The 19060-nt window shown below is 35.1% G+C and overlaps 1 protein-coding gene across 5 annotated transcripts in view; it reads right to left on the bottom strand.

Annotated features, from left to right (window-relative positions):
- Positions 1-7369: 7369 nt before the first annotated feature.
- The window catches only part of LOC101736977 (RNA-binding protein Musashi homolog Rbp6), a 98872-nt gene continuing 87181 nt past the window's right edge, over positions 7370-19060 (bottom strand). The window contains exons 1-4 of one of the 5 annotated variants that reach the window (XM_004926310.5): positions 17003-17106; positions 16579-16718; positions 15684-15886; positions 7370-12902 (exon numbers count right to left, since the gene is read on the bottom strand). In XM_004926310.5, coding sequence (XP_004926367.1) covers positions 12261-12902; positions 15684-15886; positions 16579-16718; positions 17003-17022 — 1005 coding nt within the window. In that variant the 5' untranslated portion in view covers positions 17023-17106 and the 3' untranslated portion in view covers positions 7370-12260. Of the gene's footprint in view, positions 12903-15683; positions 15887-16578; positions 17107-19060 lie in introns of those variants that run through there. The other 4 variants (XM_038020137.2, XM_038020138.2, XM_062675763.1 and 1 more) reach the window with 4 other exon arrangements.

Here is a 19060-nt window from a genome sequence, read left to right as displayed (position 1 = left end):
TTTGATTCCAGTTACTAATAATATTCAAATACAAAAGATTTTACATAGTGTTTCGCAGCATTACGTTATTTTCAATAAACGCAATATTTACTTAAAATTCAACAACATTAGAAAGTATTAATTTCAGAATAGTAATAATTCCCGTAGGAAATATCAATTTTCCAGAACTGGAATTAATTAACACACATTAAAGTTTTTCATGTAACGAATTCGTGATATCTCAAGAAAAAAAAGTAGATTACCATTACAATTTTCTTAGGATAGATTTATGCATATTATTAATTAGAAAATCAAAATGGCCAAAGGGCTACAGCAACCTACTTTTTCTCGATATAGTTCCGAATAAAACAGTACATTAAAATGTAAAAAATCTAAACACGTTAAATATACAAATCGCAATACTACAGCTATAATCATATATTGTAAATATTCATTTTATATTTTATTAGTCGTCTTCAAAACTTTTCTATTCATTAAAACTTTGTAATGCCAAAACGTCGAAGTTTCAGAAAGAAATTATAAAATATTCTAAATCATTATAAACATTGGGCTATTATTTTCAATAATTTAACTATGAGCTAATAGACGTTCTAATGATTACGCTTAAGTCCATGCATCACTGTTGATTACAAAAAAAATGTCTAACCGAATGAAAACGCCTTGTCGAAAATGTAGACCTATACGTGACAAAAACAGTTTTTTTTAAAGGGATTTTATGACCTAGTAACTAAGACCTTTAGGTCAAGTCTTATTTTAATATATTTTTTGACATATGAAAAATTATAACAGGAAATGAAATGAAATAAAGTTGATATGGGATTGAATATAATCTCAGTAAAATTGTGATCATTTACTGAGACTTTTTGGAGGATCCCGAGAAGCTACGTCCAGCGGGTTTGTTTTATTTTCCCCCATTTGTGCCCTTTCACAGATACTAAACAGTTAATAAACCACCGTTATTACACGTTTAAACCTGAAGAAACACTAAATAGACAAAATAAAACAAATCACACAACTTCACTCCTCGCGTTCTCGCCAAAAAGTCGACAAAAAAGGTTAATTTCTACATTTTCTTTTACCCGCAACTGAAGTTTAAAGACGGCTCAGAAGTCTGTGGAGAAGCTGCTGCACGGGAGTCGCGTTCTCTAGTCGTTTGCACGTGTATTTCAAGCAGTATGCTGTCAACGACGTTCCACACCACTATGAGAATGCAGTGATCTTCCACGAGATATGAAGACGTCTCAATTATTTACTGCTGGTAGGACCTCTTGCGAGTCCGCACGGGTAGGTATCCTGGCTATTTCTGCCGTGATGCAGTAATGCGTTTCGGTTTAAAGGGTGGGGCAGCCGTTGTAACTATACTTGAGACCTTAGAACTTATATCTCAAGATGGGTGGCGCATTTACGTTGTAGATGTCTATGGGCTTCAGTAACCACTTAACACCAGGTGGGCTATGAGCTCGTCCACCCATCTAAGCAAAAAAATTTATAAAAAATTGCATTCAATACTGGAGAGCAGTCCTCGTCTCTGACTTCCCTGTTGCTTAGTGCGAGTTTTTAACGTTCTCGATAGCGTAAAAGTTAACACAAAGTATGGAATTGGATCGTTTGCTTACGTTTACCACTAGGGGCGCTGTTCCAACTGCATATAAATTTGAGTTAACTTTTACGCTATCGAGAACGTTAGCTCACACTAAGCGCACAGCTTGGCGGTGCTTAACGTACGCGCTTCCAAAAGGCCCTACCGACGAGAATTATGCATATACATAAAACTATTATCATTTTTAGTTTCTCGACGTTATTCGTATGCTTCTGACAACATATACAGGTTATCTATCGCCTTTTTAACCAAGTTATTCTAGTTAATGCCTGTAGTCTTAACGTTGGCATTGTTAGAAGCACTTGATAAATAAAACGACTTTATCATTCTTTATGTTTCAAATATTACCGTTCAACCATGAGTCGAGGACGACTGTGATGTTGATAATTGCGGTAGCACCGGCCAATTTCTATTGACATTTACGTCTACGGTACGCGAAAACGAAAAATGACGTTCAAAGATTCTATTACATACAAACATACATACATAAGTACGAAGCTAATCAAAAGCGTATTAAAAAGCCACAAGGGAGAGTTATCTTAACAAATCTAAGACTACCGTAGACTGTGACACGCCTAGGTTACCTATAAGGAACAATGTCGTTTTTAATCACAAAATAATAGCCCAATATTAATTAATTAATTATCAGTACACCATAAACAATACCGACATCAAACAGTGAACTACTCCGATCAAAAAAGACAATCTAATTTATAATCGGTACTTAAACAAATGCAATATCAGTGGGTACCTACATACCTTTTAAAAGTTCATGAATTAACGATTCTTACACTAAATTATGTACAAAAAACATGAAAGCAAATTTGATTTAAATTGCGCAAGTATTGACTTTTAATTTAGTCTACCAAACATGAGCAAAGACTTATACAACTAATTAATAATATTATCGATCAAACAGCTTGTATTGTGTGAGGATCAACTGTTTTCACGGCATACTAAAGAAGTTCTACTACATTAAAGGTTACAGAGTTAAGGATAAAGATCGATTCAGTTACATTCTGTGACAAAAATATGTTTTGAATAGATTTTTTTGTTTTTTTTTTTATTTAGAGGATTGCGCTTTTGTATCCGAACCTTGAACTTTTTTGGATTTATTTAACGAGATCATTCACGTCTGAATGTAACAAAGAATCGTATTAAGAATACAAACTATTTAATGTAACTATGTATATAATAAATAGTATTGTTACGTGATATTGTCAATGTTTAGGCACTCTCCAAGATATTACATATTCTCATGTCTTTGTACCTACAGGGTTTCACTAATGAACACTTCAAGTACTAATTCAGAAGATTTAAAAATATTACAAATTGAATGAAAAGCCACTTGTTTGGATCGCTGTTAAGTTAACATTAACAATTCAAAAACGTATTTATTGACATGAACATTAAATATGACGGCCTCTTTCGCGCCGTAGTAAAAAAAATACAGCTGTCAAAAAGCGCCAGAAAACCAAAGGGATCTAAACAAGTGCCGATCAGATACATAAAATTCAATGAAACTAGTGCATCCCAGCAAATGGGACATCGGAAAACGATACAATTTTAAAACGACTAAAGTACATTTCATTCAGTCTATTCGTTACGGAAGACCAAAATGACGATCATATTACTAAGTCCCTTTTAACGGTACAGCTGTGTTTTTAAAAACCTATAAACTATTTACAGCACCGCCAGAACCGCCATAAACAGACGTTGTCGGGTTTAGCGTCACAAAATACTTTAATTCTTCATTCTTTATTAAAAACTACCAAAAACCTGAACACCTACATATATTTGTAGAATCAGCTACATATTTTTTTTGTCTACTTTAAATCCCGCGACAAATCTATCGATACTCAATTTAAACTTTTAACAAATTTAAAAAACATACAAAAAATATTGTATATTTCTAATAGACTCCCAAACTATTCGAACGTTGGTCCATATTATCTAATTGATTGAAAAAAAACCACTATTTTAGGTGAATGATAAAAAAAAAACTATTTCTTTAAGGCACAGTACTGTGTCTGTTGTAGTAACTTGATATGCTTTTATTTAATTCAAATTTCAAATCTACTATTCACTACAAACTACTTTACGTATCAGAAAAAATAAGCGGTCTCCCAAGGAGTTTATCTGTTATAATTTTTCAAATAAATGATCGACTAATTACCTCAAAAAATCAACTAAAACTACGTTACCGATCTTTGTTTATCAAAACCCAGCACCCAAAACCAATTACTATTCACTACTGACACTATTTAATACTGGGATGCACTTTACTGGAATGGGTACGTACTAAAACTATATTTTTTTTACCATACTTAAGAATAAAGCACGGGATTTTTGTAAAACCAAAAATACTTTAGACTGTGCGTGTTAATACATAAGACCGGACTGTTTCTACGAACCTAGCTGCGGTAGTAATGGCCATATATAAATCATCTATCAGTCATCTATCGTCGAATTCTCAACACAAGGTATTTTCAAGAAATTAAGTTAACTACAAAGTTCATTAACCGCTCGCTGAGTTAACTTTTTCATGCAAGTTGCTTATGAACCTGCGATGCCGAAGTCTAGCCGCAAATCGTTTGAGTTATAACAAGGCCTGATGTCAGAAAAATTACATTGTCCAAATGGCCTAATATCTTGCACATTACTGTATTAAAACAAAAGTATCTTGATCATCTATGTATTTAAATATTAACTTCGATGGAATCTCCGTATTATCTATCTCAGTTTAACTTTTGGGTGTTGTTTTTTAATGTTACAAGATACCCCGAGAAAACTTGATTACTTGAAAATATAATTGCAAGATTTTTGCAAAAATCCCGTACAACAAAAATAATCGAAATAAATTCTCATATGAACTAAAAGCAATCAAATTAACAGCAGTTTTGGAAAGTTCGAAAGTCTGACAATACCGGTTTTTCTCATCCTTTATTTCCTTAGACTTCTCATATTAATAAACTCAGTCTCTGGTATTAAAAAAATCAGTATTGTCTCACCGTGTGCTTCGTGGTCTTCGTTCTTCGCCGGCGCTTGTCTCTGGCATGCACACGTCACCGCTAACTCTTCTGTCATGCATCTATTCTTCTCGAATAACTATCAAACGCTAGCTACCAAAATGGGGGTAGTAATGGCGCCCGTGTTCAAAGCTTAACTAATAAACAACCAAAGGTAGGGAAGCGTTTTGTTTAAATAAAAAACCAGCTGTGTTTTTATTTTTTATTTCTAAATGTTTCTAATGTGATGATTATTTTTGTTGGCGTTGTAGAGGCGCGCGGCCGACTCCAAACAAAATAAAATTCGTCCCTTAGAACAGGCGTCTAGACCGGTATATTCCGGGCGTTCTTTCATCTACATACTTTAAAAACTGCAAAGCTGATACCCAAACGCATAGAAAGTTATTAGCTTACCAACATGTTACTGGTATTAGAAAAAATCGTTTTTTGTTGTCTATGCTTCTGGTTAAATTTGACTACATCTAATCAAAAATGACCCATTCTAAGTCTGCTTTTTACTGTACCTACTGGTGAACAGCCCACTATACGTACCTATGAACTACGAAATTATTAATTACCAAGATAATTAAATGCCATGAACAGAAGGAATGTAAGATTAATACATACATATTTTTATCATTATTATTTATCTTCGTAAGCGCACTACAGGCCACAGTGCATAAAATACTTGTTTTGAATTGAGTGACGAAGCCGTTTTTCTTGTTACCATAGAGCTTTTTTTGGTACAATTTATCCTTATTACTAAAGGCAAGGGGACCTAAGCCCATGCAGCCTTGATTAGAGCCTGCCATGCCATTTGGGAACTCTTAAAAGCTTCTTCAACTTTATTTCTAGATTATCCGTTTGTCTTTTATTTCTCCAATAACGGAAATCTACATTTTAAGTATTAATTTCAAGTGTCACTCAATTCGCTCAAAAACAAAACTGCTCAGGTATTGCATGGTCGCACGCCTTAAAGCGACTGCAGATACACACTACACGTATCAGAACAAAGTTTTAATCACAATAGTTTATATTAATATCAACAAGATTACTAATAATTATCACCATAATTAACTTTGCACCCGACTACGACGTCCAATTTTAGCTCCCAAATTATATATAAGTAAAAGTATGTAGTCACTACAAATGGGGTAGGTACGTCAAATAAATAAACATGCTTTCTTCAAAATGTTCAAAAAATAGGTTGAAAAAAAGACTGCGATTTGTAATTATCGTAGCCGGGCATTTTTTTTTAAATACAAGTTATTCAATATACCAACTGACTACAGAATACATCAATGCCTATTATACAAAAATATTTTATAATATTGTATGCAAGTGTGTATAATAATATCATTAATACTATTTATGCGCGCGCTGCGGTGCTTATCAAAAATCACGTGCAACTTCTAAAGAGCTTTTCTGTAGGCCATTTCAAAGGGGTTCCACTTTTTTTTCCAAAGCATCCAACACCGTACCGCATGCAGTTAATTCCCGCCATCTCGTGACACATTAATATCATGTAATCTTAAATCTTGTAATCGAGACGTCAATCCCACACAAAACCGTGCAACAGCAGCGCGCGCGTGCTTTATCCAATAGTAATTATAATAATAATAATAAAAGTTATTGCTTTCGATTACTCACTTATTCAATATACTTTTATGTAAAACTTCCAAATTCCACTAAACTACAGACTACTCTAGCATTGCGTAAATTTATAAACACATTTTTAACGTTTTTATATTCAAAGTTTTAATCTCTTTTTTTTGTTAATAAATACCTTTCACGTCACCTTTCGATCCAGACAAGTGGAGCAAAGCTGTATTATGCGTTCTCGGATCGCGTATGGCACAAAAATAATTATTAAATCCTATGAAAGGACTAGGAAAGATTTAAGTATTGAGCAAGAACAGACACTGTTACCCCGCCAAGTATATAGACGAACTAATTATTTAATGACTAGAAACATAAGGAATGCTTGAGTTACATGTTTGAAACAGAGACGCCTTCCGATGAAGTTTCCGGCTTCTTACTATAAAATATAGCTTCTTTGTTGGCAAGTCCCTTATTATTGTCACATTTTTAAACTAGAGGCGTTTACCAGATTTGGCATTATATTCCTTTACACGCAGCTACAAAAGTACAAGTCGAATGAACTGCTTTTTATTTCTGTCATTGAGCAAAAACATTTTGGCCAATAGATTTGGCTGTTATACTTTGGCAAAAGAAACGTACGGCAAAGACCGTCGGCCCCAAGCGAAGCTCACTAAAGGTCTAATCTACGTGTCTACATCCATAACGTTTCTTTTAAAAGTTATCTGTAATATTTAAAACTTTTAAAAGTAACATTTTTAAATAGCACGTATCACAACCAACGTGTGGCGTACGCCTTACAAAAATTGACAAATCAATGGAAGATACTCATAGGTATGACGTATAGGTACATGCCAACCAGGATATTCTAAGTATAATGAACAGCAATTATTCGTCACGGTGCTAATCGCAGCTATCAAATTTTGCTTACCACCAAAGAGTTAGTCACAGGTAATGGATTCAGAGTTAAAATGATTGCATGCCCAATTTCACTTACCATTAGTTTTCCGGTTACAGTGCGATACTATCATGGAAGTAAAAACGTTATTCACACTATCTACATAGATTATTCATCAACGTGCATACTAAGTATAGTGTACACAAACCAAAAACCCAGCAGAGGATGTGACCCACGCATCGATTACTAAATAAAACACAAATCTTTCTAATCATATCCATGTAATGACACATTCGAGTATACTAGTGCTCCATACAAACGGGCAAACTAAACTAAGAGAGCGATCTATTTTCCTTGCATAAACTTAACTCTGTCCTAAATCTCGTTTAAAAGAGACAGCAGAACAAAGTTATAGCAAGGATTCTAGATGACTAAGTACTACGATGCTATGACCTACGATCCGCAAACCATTGAAGAAAAAAAAAACACTAGTCGAGACAAAACAAACCAGCTTACCATACATAAATTAATACAAGTGGCGTGTAGTCTATTTGAAATCCCGCTTAAAAATTCCCGCGCAATTTTGACATTGACAGCGTCAAAGTTAAGTTTTAGAGGCCGCGGGAGTTCGAACAGAACATATACTAAATTTAATAGGAAAATTATTAAGTACTAATTACCACCGCACGTTTTATTTTGGCAAGTCGTTAGCGGCGGGGATGTTAGGTAAGACAACTCGTAATCTTCTAATACTGAGATTCTCAAGGAAATAAAAGATCTATTATACAAAAGGTGTAACATAATATGAGGAACGTCTATAGCCCGGTAAAAAAAAAGATTAAATTCAATTTAAGTACATTCCATTGCAATTACACATTTTTTGTAGGCCTTATGAACTGACAATTTAGAAGAACGGAAAACGAGGGACATGAGTTTCTTTAGTCAAGACGTTCCTCTTCAATTTTAAAATCTCAGGGTAAGATACTAAAACTACTTAAACTTACAATACTGCTAATTATAGGACAGGTATGTGTGTACACGTGAAATGATAGCATTCGATAGCCGTGGTCTGTGGGGACGCGTCCGAAGAGTCGTCAAAATCAAAACTTTGCACATTTTCTTTCCAAAGCCACAACATACATTTTAGTTTAATATTCATCATATTTGACACATTTAGTTGCACACAAGTTTTTTTTGATAGTGAATCCAAATCTTTCAACGCATTGAAAACATTTGTTTTAATACAAATATTGGGGTTATAATTTTTACACAACAAGACAATTAGTTTAATTCAGTAGAACAGCATAATATATTAACTAACTTCATAAATGTTTGTTTATGTACCCACACACCACGGTTACAAGAGTGGACCGACTGGGACTTGTCGGCCAAGCTACCGCATGCACTCTGCACTACATATCGCCGCCTGACTTGAACCGACGAAGCATTACCGAAACAAACTATCAACTACAGACGTATTAAATTACCAAATTTAGACAAAAATACAAAATAATTTTTTTTAGAAGTGACCTAGTAATATTTGCGATTTTATTTCATTTAAATTTAGATACATACTCAGTACAAGACGATTGTTTATGTGCCTTCTGAATGAGAAATAATTAGCAGAAGCTTTTTTATTATTCACTCGGAAGTTTTCGCTGTCAACGATGCAATCTAAGCATTTACAGCTTAACATTGTCCATTTGTCGGAGTGAATCGGCGTTATTACTATTCTTTTAAACTAGGAGTTATATGCACAGCGAGTATTTGTGTACCTTGGGTTTTGGTTAAGTTGCATACACCAATGATTCTTATAGACCGTAACAACAGTAGGAATGTAAGCAGAAGCCACCTAGGCGATAAAATTTAAGACACCGGTTCACATGGGAACCTTCAAAAGAGAAGTTTACCAAAGTTGGAAGATGGAAGAGTAAAAACGTCAGTCGAGCCAGTGATGCGGATTAAATCTTACTATAATTAAAGTTCAGACATAAATCAATTATTGTTAATGTAAATAAAATCGCAAACATTTACTTTGAGAAATAAATATTTAATTTCCAAAACTAGATAATACTGTCATTAAATAGTAAAGGACCAAGTCCGGAACACACGACTTATCCTAAAAATTGCACAAACACAACCACATTTTGTCTTTTTATGTATATAGGTTGATAGATATATATATAATACATATGTATAATAGTATAATACTTGCTAATCACAGGGGTTAAGTATTGCTTTTCGAAACTAACGCTAATTATTTAATTAATCTTAATAGTACCAAAGTACATCGGCCAATTATATTAAAAAGATTCTATTTCACTGTTATGCTGACAACACAAGCGAAAAGCTAAGACTTAAAAGACACACCACTCAAATCTACTAAATCTTTTGTTTTTACGTTTAAATTCAATCCTTGACATAATAGCCGTGCTTATAAATGTCAAAACTGATCTAAGCTTTACCGTCGTATCGGTGACTTGGAAGCGCTCGGTCCAAGCACAGTGCGAAATCATAGATCATTTTATTTCACTTGTGATGCGGTTGTTTAATTCTCCATGGTATGCCTTAATATAAAAACAAGTTTACTGCCTTAGGTAGTAGCACATTTGCTATAGTCGAAAGCATATTTAAAGCAGAGTATACTCCATAGTTGGCGAGTTGTCTATGAAACGTGGAGGCCTTTGCTTTGCACCGAGACATGCTAACCAATTACTACAATTTAAGGCGTTCTATTTCAACCGATAAAGATTATAATTTAAACAGCAAAACTTTTTCTCATCAATAATTAAATAGGAGTTTTCCAGAAAGACTACAGAGGACGTGGTCGCTGCGATTTCTCCAAAGTTCTGCACTTTTCAATTAACGACCTATTCATCCTTTACATTGCGAAATCCGGCAGACAGCGCCCGGTGGTAAGGTGGTCGTAGAAAAGTTCGAGAAAGATCTACTAGTCCAACTAGAGCGCCCTTCTGTTTCCAGAAAATACCAGAACATATTCAATGTATCGTAATATAATATCTTTTTGGGATGCTAGTTGGTTCGTAATTCAAAAACACGGGTCCAAAGACGCCACTCAGTGGCAGAAGCGACTGTTGTCAGTCACTGGATCTAATTGAAGTCATAATTTAATATTTTTTTAAATACGAAACGAAAATTCGTTTTACAGTAATTAGTGAGCGCCTTACCTCCTTGGACGTTGCAATCAGCACGGCTTGTCGACGGCTTAGCTATGGGATCTATGATATTTTTTCCGCCAAATTTATTGTCACCCTACTACCCTCGATTTGAGCACAAAGAGTTTTAGCAAAATTTTTAAAACTATCAAAATTTGGACACTACAAATTTAATACTGATAAGTCGGTTAAGTATATACTTTAGTTCAAAAAATTATTGCTCTCAAGTCGTACACGGCTTGTATAGAGACGAGTACGAACGACGTACAGACTCTACGAGTTAAACTAAGTCACAATACAAGTACACAACCGCAGATCGACTGGACGAGTCGTCAAGCTTACACATAGCAATTATTCGAGGTCCTAGATAATATCAAGGTATCTTTAGAACGCGATTTAACAAGAAGGAACCATTTGCATATTTTGGATTTTTTTCTACCTCCTGGATACCTGATTTAAAATTTATTAGTTAAAAAAGTTTACCTTTGTTAATAATTCTGTTATAAATTTTATATTGGATCCTTTTCGCACTATTACATCCAGTCAGAAATGACACGAGTCCACAATAATTACTTAGTATGAGGATCTTAAAACAATAAGTACCCGCAAATTCAATTAGATAACGAATTATTTATACAGACTGCGCAAAGTTAACGCGAATAACACTTGTATATGTTTAAGTACAGACGCGGTGCGTCGGAGTCCTCAGATCACGTCGCACCTACAAGCGTTCCAAGTTGATACAAGTTATATTTAGCCTAAGCTTTAATAGCAGCTTTTAAGTACAAACCTTACAGATATGATAAGTTGATACATGAAGGAGTCTACAGACCCGACTAACGGGTCCAGTCACTCGCTAGTGTTAAACATAGGCAAAGTCAGGCGGCGTTTACAATCTACAGCGGCTTATATACTTAGCTTATTGTCATGTGACACTCACGGTGTTAGTAGCATTCCCTCGCACTAAACTAAGTTATTATTAATGTACGCACTAGGAACCGCCCACAGTTTCAGCGCCGTTTAGACGATGTTGCCATTGACATGTCCGCCATTTTGAGAAAAATGTTGCCACGCTCCAAAATCTACCGATTCGGTAGTTTTTAAGGTACATTATACGTCTAAACGGTACCAGAACCTCACGAGGCGCTATACTACAAAAACATACATACGTGAATGAATTGCTTGTCAGTTAGATATGTAGAGTATTGTGAGCTGAAGGGAGGAGGGGGGCCGCGAGACAGTTCATACTTTAAATCCAGATCATTAAGCAGCCTTTAATTAAATCCACCTTCATTATGGGCTATTGGAAATATTCTTCAAGTGTTTTTTACCCCACTTGAGTAACCAAATAATGTTGCAGCTCGCGGCCGCCCCGCCCTTCAGAAGTTATGCTAAATATATTATAGTTTAAATTAATAAAAAAATACATAGCTGCGAATGAGATTCATCAAAACAAAAATTATACACAGTCCTCGCGTTTAAAGTCATATCAATACATATGGGTATTGCCAACGAACGTGCACTAAATACTACTACAAACTAATTACAAAATCCAAGACAAAAATAATAATAGTGTATATAATATATATATACTATCTTGAAAAAAAAAAAGTAATATCGCAACTAAATTATTGTGAGATCTCTTAAAGACGTTCAAGTTCCGATAGCGAGTCCTGTGTGACGCTTCCGTCGGTCTCTAAAGGACCCTGTCATGTTACTACACCGACAGAATCAATGAGTGCATTGAGTAGGGCTAATTCTCTAGAAGAAACAACGCAACGCACACGCCGGGAAACCGAACTACCAACTTTTTAATTTAAAAAAAAAAGCTCATCTTTGAGGCCCGCAGCGGGCGGCGAACTCCTTAACCTAACAGTAATGAGCCGAAACTTAACTAAGTTCAAATACTGATCATTCCTCTGTGGCCACTCCGAGACCTGCACCGGCTAACGAAAGAAAACGTGTTCAGGAACGGGGAGTTAGATGTACATCGGCAGGTGGTACATGGCGCTCCAGTCCACGCCCTGGAACGAGGACATGTCCACCCCGGCCAGCGAATAGGCGGCGCCGAACTGCGGCAGGGGTGCGGGGGGCGCGGGGGCAGGCGGCACCAGCGCGGGGGCGGAGGGCAGCGCGTAGGGCGCGTACCGGTACGAGGGCAGCCCCCCGTACAGCAGGCCACGCCCCCCGCGCACCACCAGCCGCTTTCCGAGCGCCAGCGGGGCCGCCGCGACCGCTTCCTTGGGCTGCGCGCGCTTGCACTCCACCTTCTTGTTCTTGATCGTGTGGAAGTGAATGTCGCACACGCGCTCCACCGCCTCCTCCGAGTGGAACGTCACAAAGCCAAAGCCGCGGTGCCGCTTCGTCTGCTGGTCCATCAGCATGACCGCGTCCTCGACCACGCCGAACTGCGAGAAGTACGCCCTGACCTCCTCGGCGGAGGTGTCCTGCCCGACTCCGCCGACGAATATCTTCTTGGTCTTGGTAGGTCGCGGAGCGGACTTGGGGGTGGCGTGTTTGGGGTCGATCCGTTTCCCGTCGAGCGTGTGCACGGACACGGCTAGGACCTTGTCCACGGATGAGGCGTCCTGAAACGTGATGAAGCCGAACCCGCGCGACCTCTGCGCGCGGGGCCTCGTCAGACGGGCGCTGGTACCGGGGCGGGGGGCGCCATTCAGTCGCAGTCGACATAGTGTGACAAGGGATGTAATGAACATAACCAAAATCGGCAACCAACCATTCGCTATTTAGTGACTATACTTTTCTAAAAAAACTGTTTACTATGGTAAGTATCCGCAGACAAGGTACATAAAAACTAACAGGGAATAAATAGTATTCTAAAAAAATGCGTATATTAGATGCTATAATTTTTTACAAATTTTAATGCATTAATAAATTGTATGCCTGCAAGAGAGCTTGCATATACTTTTGACAGTGTCCAAAGGATGAGTTATTAATTTATATTAACTCCAAAAATGCATGTTTACTTAATTCATTGCAACAATGGTGGGTAGAACCTTGTCACACTATGTCTCTGACACAAATGTGTATATAGATATATCATACTAAATCATAGACTAAAATCTACTAAAACCAAATAACTCTGATAAATGGTCAATTAATCAAAAACGCATCTCGTGAATTCATCTAAATACACAAAAACCAGATTCCTAGTAGACCCATAACTGTCAACCACACATCCAATGGCGCATCTCACCCATGTAACTAAACAGGGCAATAAACCAATTTTGTTTATACATGCTTAAATGTCTCTTCATTTAAATACAAATCACATTTTATTAATTGACAATTAAGTAATTAATTCAACACTAAAATTAGTAAACTTTTCAACTAGAAGAATTTTACTTAGAGTTACCAATTAAAAATTTCAATTTCCAAATTTGCAGTGACCAACTAAAATAATAATTATTAGTCTACAATTGTAAAAAAAAACTATCGTTAGCTAATTTTCGAAAGTTTCAAGTGTTGGAAGATTAATTCTTAACATTCCTACCTACAGAGTGTCTAGCTAAGTTTACTATGGATTGACTACACAAGAGGAAACTCCCAAATTCTATTTTGTTCTTTTATATGGCAATACCAATAGAGGGAACTACCAAGAAGAGCTGTTCTTGTCTATGCCTAACGTTTCTAGTGTTAGTGAGTCTAGCATGCCTTGTCTATGGTTCGTACGGTAGGTAGTGAAGGATTATTATTTACTTTATATAATCGACCATAGCTCAAACTATGTGTGCTGTTTGCTTGGTTTCATAGACAGGGTAAATAAATAAAAAATAAAATAAAAAAAAGTTGGTGATATTGCAACATTGTTGGTAAAAGTTATTGTCTTCTATGTTTTCTTTTATACTTTCAAATTGTGGTCTTCGTTAGTCTCGCTAAAACTCGAGAACGGCTGGACCGATTTGGCTAATTTTGGTCTTGAATTATTTGTAGAAGTCCAGAGAAGGTTAAGAAGGTAGATAAATATCAATTTTATACCAAAGTTTCGGTCTTTTATTTATCAATTGAGGCACTAAGAAGTCTGCCGGTCAGCTAGTAAATAAATAAATAATGCTCTCAAATATTGCAGGAGCAATGTACATAAACCTTCTGAACCACTGAAACCACTGAACAGACAGGAAATTCTAACCGTCACTGCTTCGGAACGCTGCCAGAATATCCGAATGGAAAAGTTTAAATACATAGCGCAGTGATATTTTAATTTTAAGTGATAATATTTTAAGTGATATTTTAAACTAGCGACGGCCTCCCATAAAGAACAAAACGTTTTGTTAGAATAGACACGTTAAAAGAATAAAATCCACAGCTTCAGTAAAAAGACCACAATAATAATTTTCCATGAACATATCTGTGCAATGTCAGAAAAAACCTATGGCCAAACTGGTTTAGTAAATACATACATATAATAACTATAATAAATAAATAAATAACAATAAATAAATAGATCCTTAAAGCTTCAATCTCATGTCTGAAGGCGACATTTTATGTCTATGGGCTCTGGTAAGTATTAAAAGACCTCAAAGTCTTAGTTAGTTTGTTAAAAATTGTTGTGTTAAGATAGCTTCAAGAGAGTTCCTCCCTCTCATTAATTAGTCGAAGCTTCTCATGCAAAATAATTGATTTTCAAATGAAGACACTAGTAGATGAATATAACAAACCTTTTTTTTCATTTTACTACTTAAACGGTTTAGAAATATCACTTTCAACAAATTTATAAGTCAAACATAAATCTTTAAAAGACCAAACCCATAATAAAAAATAAGTATTAAATTTCAATTCTTTGTAATAAAAAAAAAACTGTCTATGAACCCAGTGTTGCAACAGCACAGAGAATACCGAAAAAACTACTATTCTTCCACAACCCTACCAACAAATCAACTTGACTGACCGGAATAATATCCATCGTTGTTTGAATTCATCTCACTATTAAACTGTTATGCTTGAAATTTTTATTTATATTATTACCACTTTAGTATTTCAATAAAAAAGTTTTTTTTTATCTTGCAGAAGAACTTAAAAACGTTGGGATGTTAATTGTTATTAGTTAGGTATTGAAACAATTTAAAGAGATTACAATTTGAGAAATCACAATATTCAAATATTTCCTGCGCAACTTAACTAAATGTTGCTGGTTATATACCTGTTGTATCTATAATTGATAGCTATCAATTTTGCAGCATCCTTTTGCATTGACTTCACCCAATACTCACACAAAAACTTATCATTTTACGGTTTATCGCTTTTCAATACCACCTAATTGTAAAGGTAACTATGGCAGACAAAATGTCGGTATATTTTTTTTGTAAGTGTAAAATCCTACTTTTTATAAACATAATTCTTGGAAGGGAGTAGGGGGACTTCTTTCAAAATAAATTCCTCACCTGAGTAACGGGATCTTTCATTATCAAAACATCAGTGACAGTTCCAAACATTGTGAAGTACTCTCGTAGCTTTTCCGAGCTCGTCTGCCAGCTGAGGCCCCCCACGAAGAGCTTGCTTGGCGATGGTGAAGTGGTGCCCGTAGCTGGTGTGGTGCCATTTGTGGGTTGAACTGGTGATGAACGGCCTGATGACGGAGAGTTTTCTGTTGAGACGAAACCGTGAAGTGGGTATTTCTTAACAATTAACTATAATTATAGTAGATTCAAACTTCAGCTGTTTTCAGCAGTGTTTCTTCTACCCAAGAAATATCTGAATTTCCTTTAATGATTACAGAAAATATATATAATTATTTTCCATAAAAAGTTTTTCACTTTCCCTCCAATTGCTTCTAAAGGAAACCATTTCATTGCTGCAAAAAGAATATATGCAATTGCAACTTTTTAAAATCTTAAGCTTAATTATTGGAATTTTTATTCAATAACTAAGAATTTGTAACCATTTACCACTAGGTTGTCTTCCAAAAATAAGTAGAATAATCAATAATTTTATTAAGAAATAGCAAGTAACTATGTATTCCATTTGATTATTGGTTTATAAGAAATGATTGATTTTTATATTATTTGTTCTTAAGTTGTGTGAAGGTCAACCTAAAACATCTTCACAAATATTGTTCTGTATTGAAGAAATTAGCACTGGATATAACAATGGACACAATTAAATTTTTGTCCAATTCTGCTGATAATATTACAAAATATTTTCTATCAATCATGCTCCCTACCCATAATTAATACTCCTGTAATTTCTAAATCTGAAAAGATTGAACTTGGTATAGTATCGTAACTCTGCAAGTCGTAAAGAGTACAAAGTTACGACCTTAATATTCTAGAAACTCACTAATCTGTTGTGCAGCTATTTGTTGTTGCTGATGATGGGCAGTAGCTGCTGCGTGTGCCGCGGCCTGCGCGCTCAACACGTGACCAAGTTCACCGCCTACCAATCCACCATCTAGGACTTCCACGCCGCCCAGAGCACCGCTGGAAAACAACCCCAACATTTCAACACTCGCACTGATTTTCGTACTGTATAAATGCGTTTGATCACTATAACTCATTGAGTTTCAACGTATTTTAGTTGTATTTGAGTTTTGTTTAAATTTTTTCACAATACACGGCGGGAAAATTGGCTTTGTAAAATAATTGAACGTCGTTTTTTTTAAATTCTGTCCATTCAGCCAGTTCATTTCTGTTTAAAACTTTTTACGTATTTCATTTATTTTTCTATCTTATTAAATCAGAAATTTAAGGAATCCAATCATTACATCTCGACCAAAGCAAACATTTTCTCAATATTTTTAAAGTTTTCGTTTACAGCGTTGTTTTTGTTAATTCGGTGCCGGTTTTTTTGTTTGTCAAAAATCAGAGACAAAAGGAGTAGACATGTTTAAATTAAAAATTTAATAGTTCTGAAACTGTTATGTATCGTAGGTATATTAATATTAAAACTAAGAATTATTAGATGATTACTTTTGATTAATGTTTAAATTATAAAGCTAATGTATATTGTAATTAATTACTAATCCAATTTCTCACTGTGTAAATTGAAAATATGCACTTTCACTAACTCAGTTAAACTTGAACTTGAATTTCGATAATAAACATATTTAGACATCATTATGTACATTTTAATGTTCAAAGTTACACACACAAGAAACTAGCACGCCAGAAGATATAATATGATTTTAAAAAACAGTGTCTTATTCCAGACCATAACACAACAAGACAACTAGATAATCCCGTGTCAAGTAAAGAGCTATGTACAGATTTTATTAAAAAATATTTACATAATAATTAATTACGTAAATTAAGTTTCAAAATTAAGCACCTGGTTCTTTAAGAACAATATTTTCTGAGGATGAATGTGGGGTGTTAAGAAATTTAGAGGAAATTTATCTTAATCCGTCTTCACTAAGTTGTATGATTAATTTATGTGTACAAAAATTATTTTTTTCCTTTAAATTTTAACTGTTATAATTTCCTATAATATTTTTATCCTTATGAAAATAAATGTAGGTATACTTATTCCGTGTAATTTGAAATATAAAATTATGCAATAGTATAATTTATCAGATATAGAGACGACAGTAGATGAGCTGATGATTAAAGATAAAAGAAATAATGGTATTTTTAAAGCTTTAAGACGCTTTATTCAAATTCAGTTCAAAAGAAGTCTTAAACGCTAAAGAGTAATTTTTGGACGTTGACACAGCAGATGTCCATTGCCAACGGAAACCACTTACGGGGAAGTGTTCTTGATGCCGGTACCGTACCTACCTGTATTCATGTTTGATGGCTACCTACAGGTTCCATTTATATTCAGATATATTCGTCTCCCTACGAAGGCAAAAGAAAAGAAATCAAACTGCCACCATACACTTATTGAAACGTTTCCATTGCCGAAGTTATTTATTGAGTGGAACGCAATATTTGCCGAGTCACGACCGCATAATTATTCCCCATATTTAAACAGTGAAAATTGAACAATACTATTATAATTTATTTGATATTGTCTCCAGAAACCTATAGAAGCGCTTACGTCTATTTTACCGGATTCAATTGTGCTAGTTATGCTAAAACACGTTTTGCCCACATAAATAACGTTCCCCATGTAATTGCGTGCCGGATTTCATTGTTGGAGTCCCTCGGATTTCCTAATTTTCACGTTCCATTCGGTGCAGTGTCGATAAATCGTGGCCAGGCTCACCTATGACCCTGTGGGTGCTGATTGGACCAACCAATTTATTGTCAGAGACACCCGGGTATTCGTGATCATCATTAGTCGCAGTCCCTATCGCAATTAATTCTGACTTGAAAAATCTACACTTCCCTTTTTTTTTACAGAAATACATATGTCTAATTTAAAATAATCAATAATTAAGACTTTTAGGAATTATATTTATGAATTTAACGTTAAAAGTTTGATTTACACAAATAAACTTAAGTCGTAAATTTTTAAGACAATCTGAGATAATCTCAGGAAAAAGTACATAATATTATGTAAATGTGACATACGGATCACACAATGCAGATCATATCGAAATTCTGTTTCGGAAAAGATTTCAATTGTTATAATTTATTAATACATACTGTGTTATTTATTATCAATATAAAAATGCAATTAATCTATCTTCTATCTATATATATATAAAAATGAATTGCTGTTCGTTAGTCTCGCTAAAACTCGAGAACGGCTGGACCGATTTGGCTAATTTTGGTCTTGAATTATTTGTGAAGTCTAGAGAAGGTTTAAAAGGCAGATAAATATGAAAATGCTTATTTTTTATTGTTTAGATGGGTGAACGAGCTCACAGCCCACCTGG

The sequence above is a fragment of the Bombyx mori genome, chromosome 24 (assembly GCF_030269925.1).
Source record: "Bombyx mori chromosome 24, ASM3026992v2".
NCBI classification, from domain to species: Eukaryota; Metazoa; Arthropoda; class Insecta; order Lepidoptera; family Bombycidae; genus Bombyx; species Bombyx mori.
The sequence above is the reverse complement of the archived record's forward strand: the minus strand, read 5'-3'. Positions and strand labels throughout refer to the sequence as shown.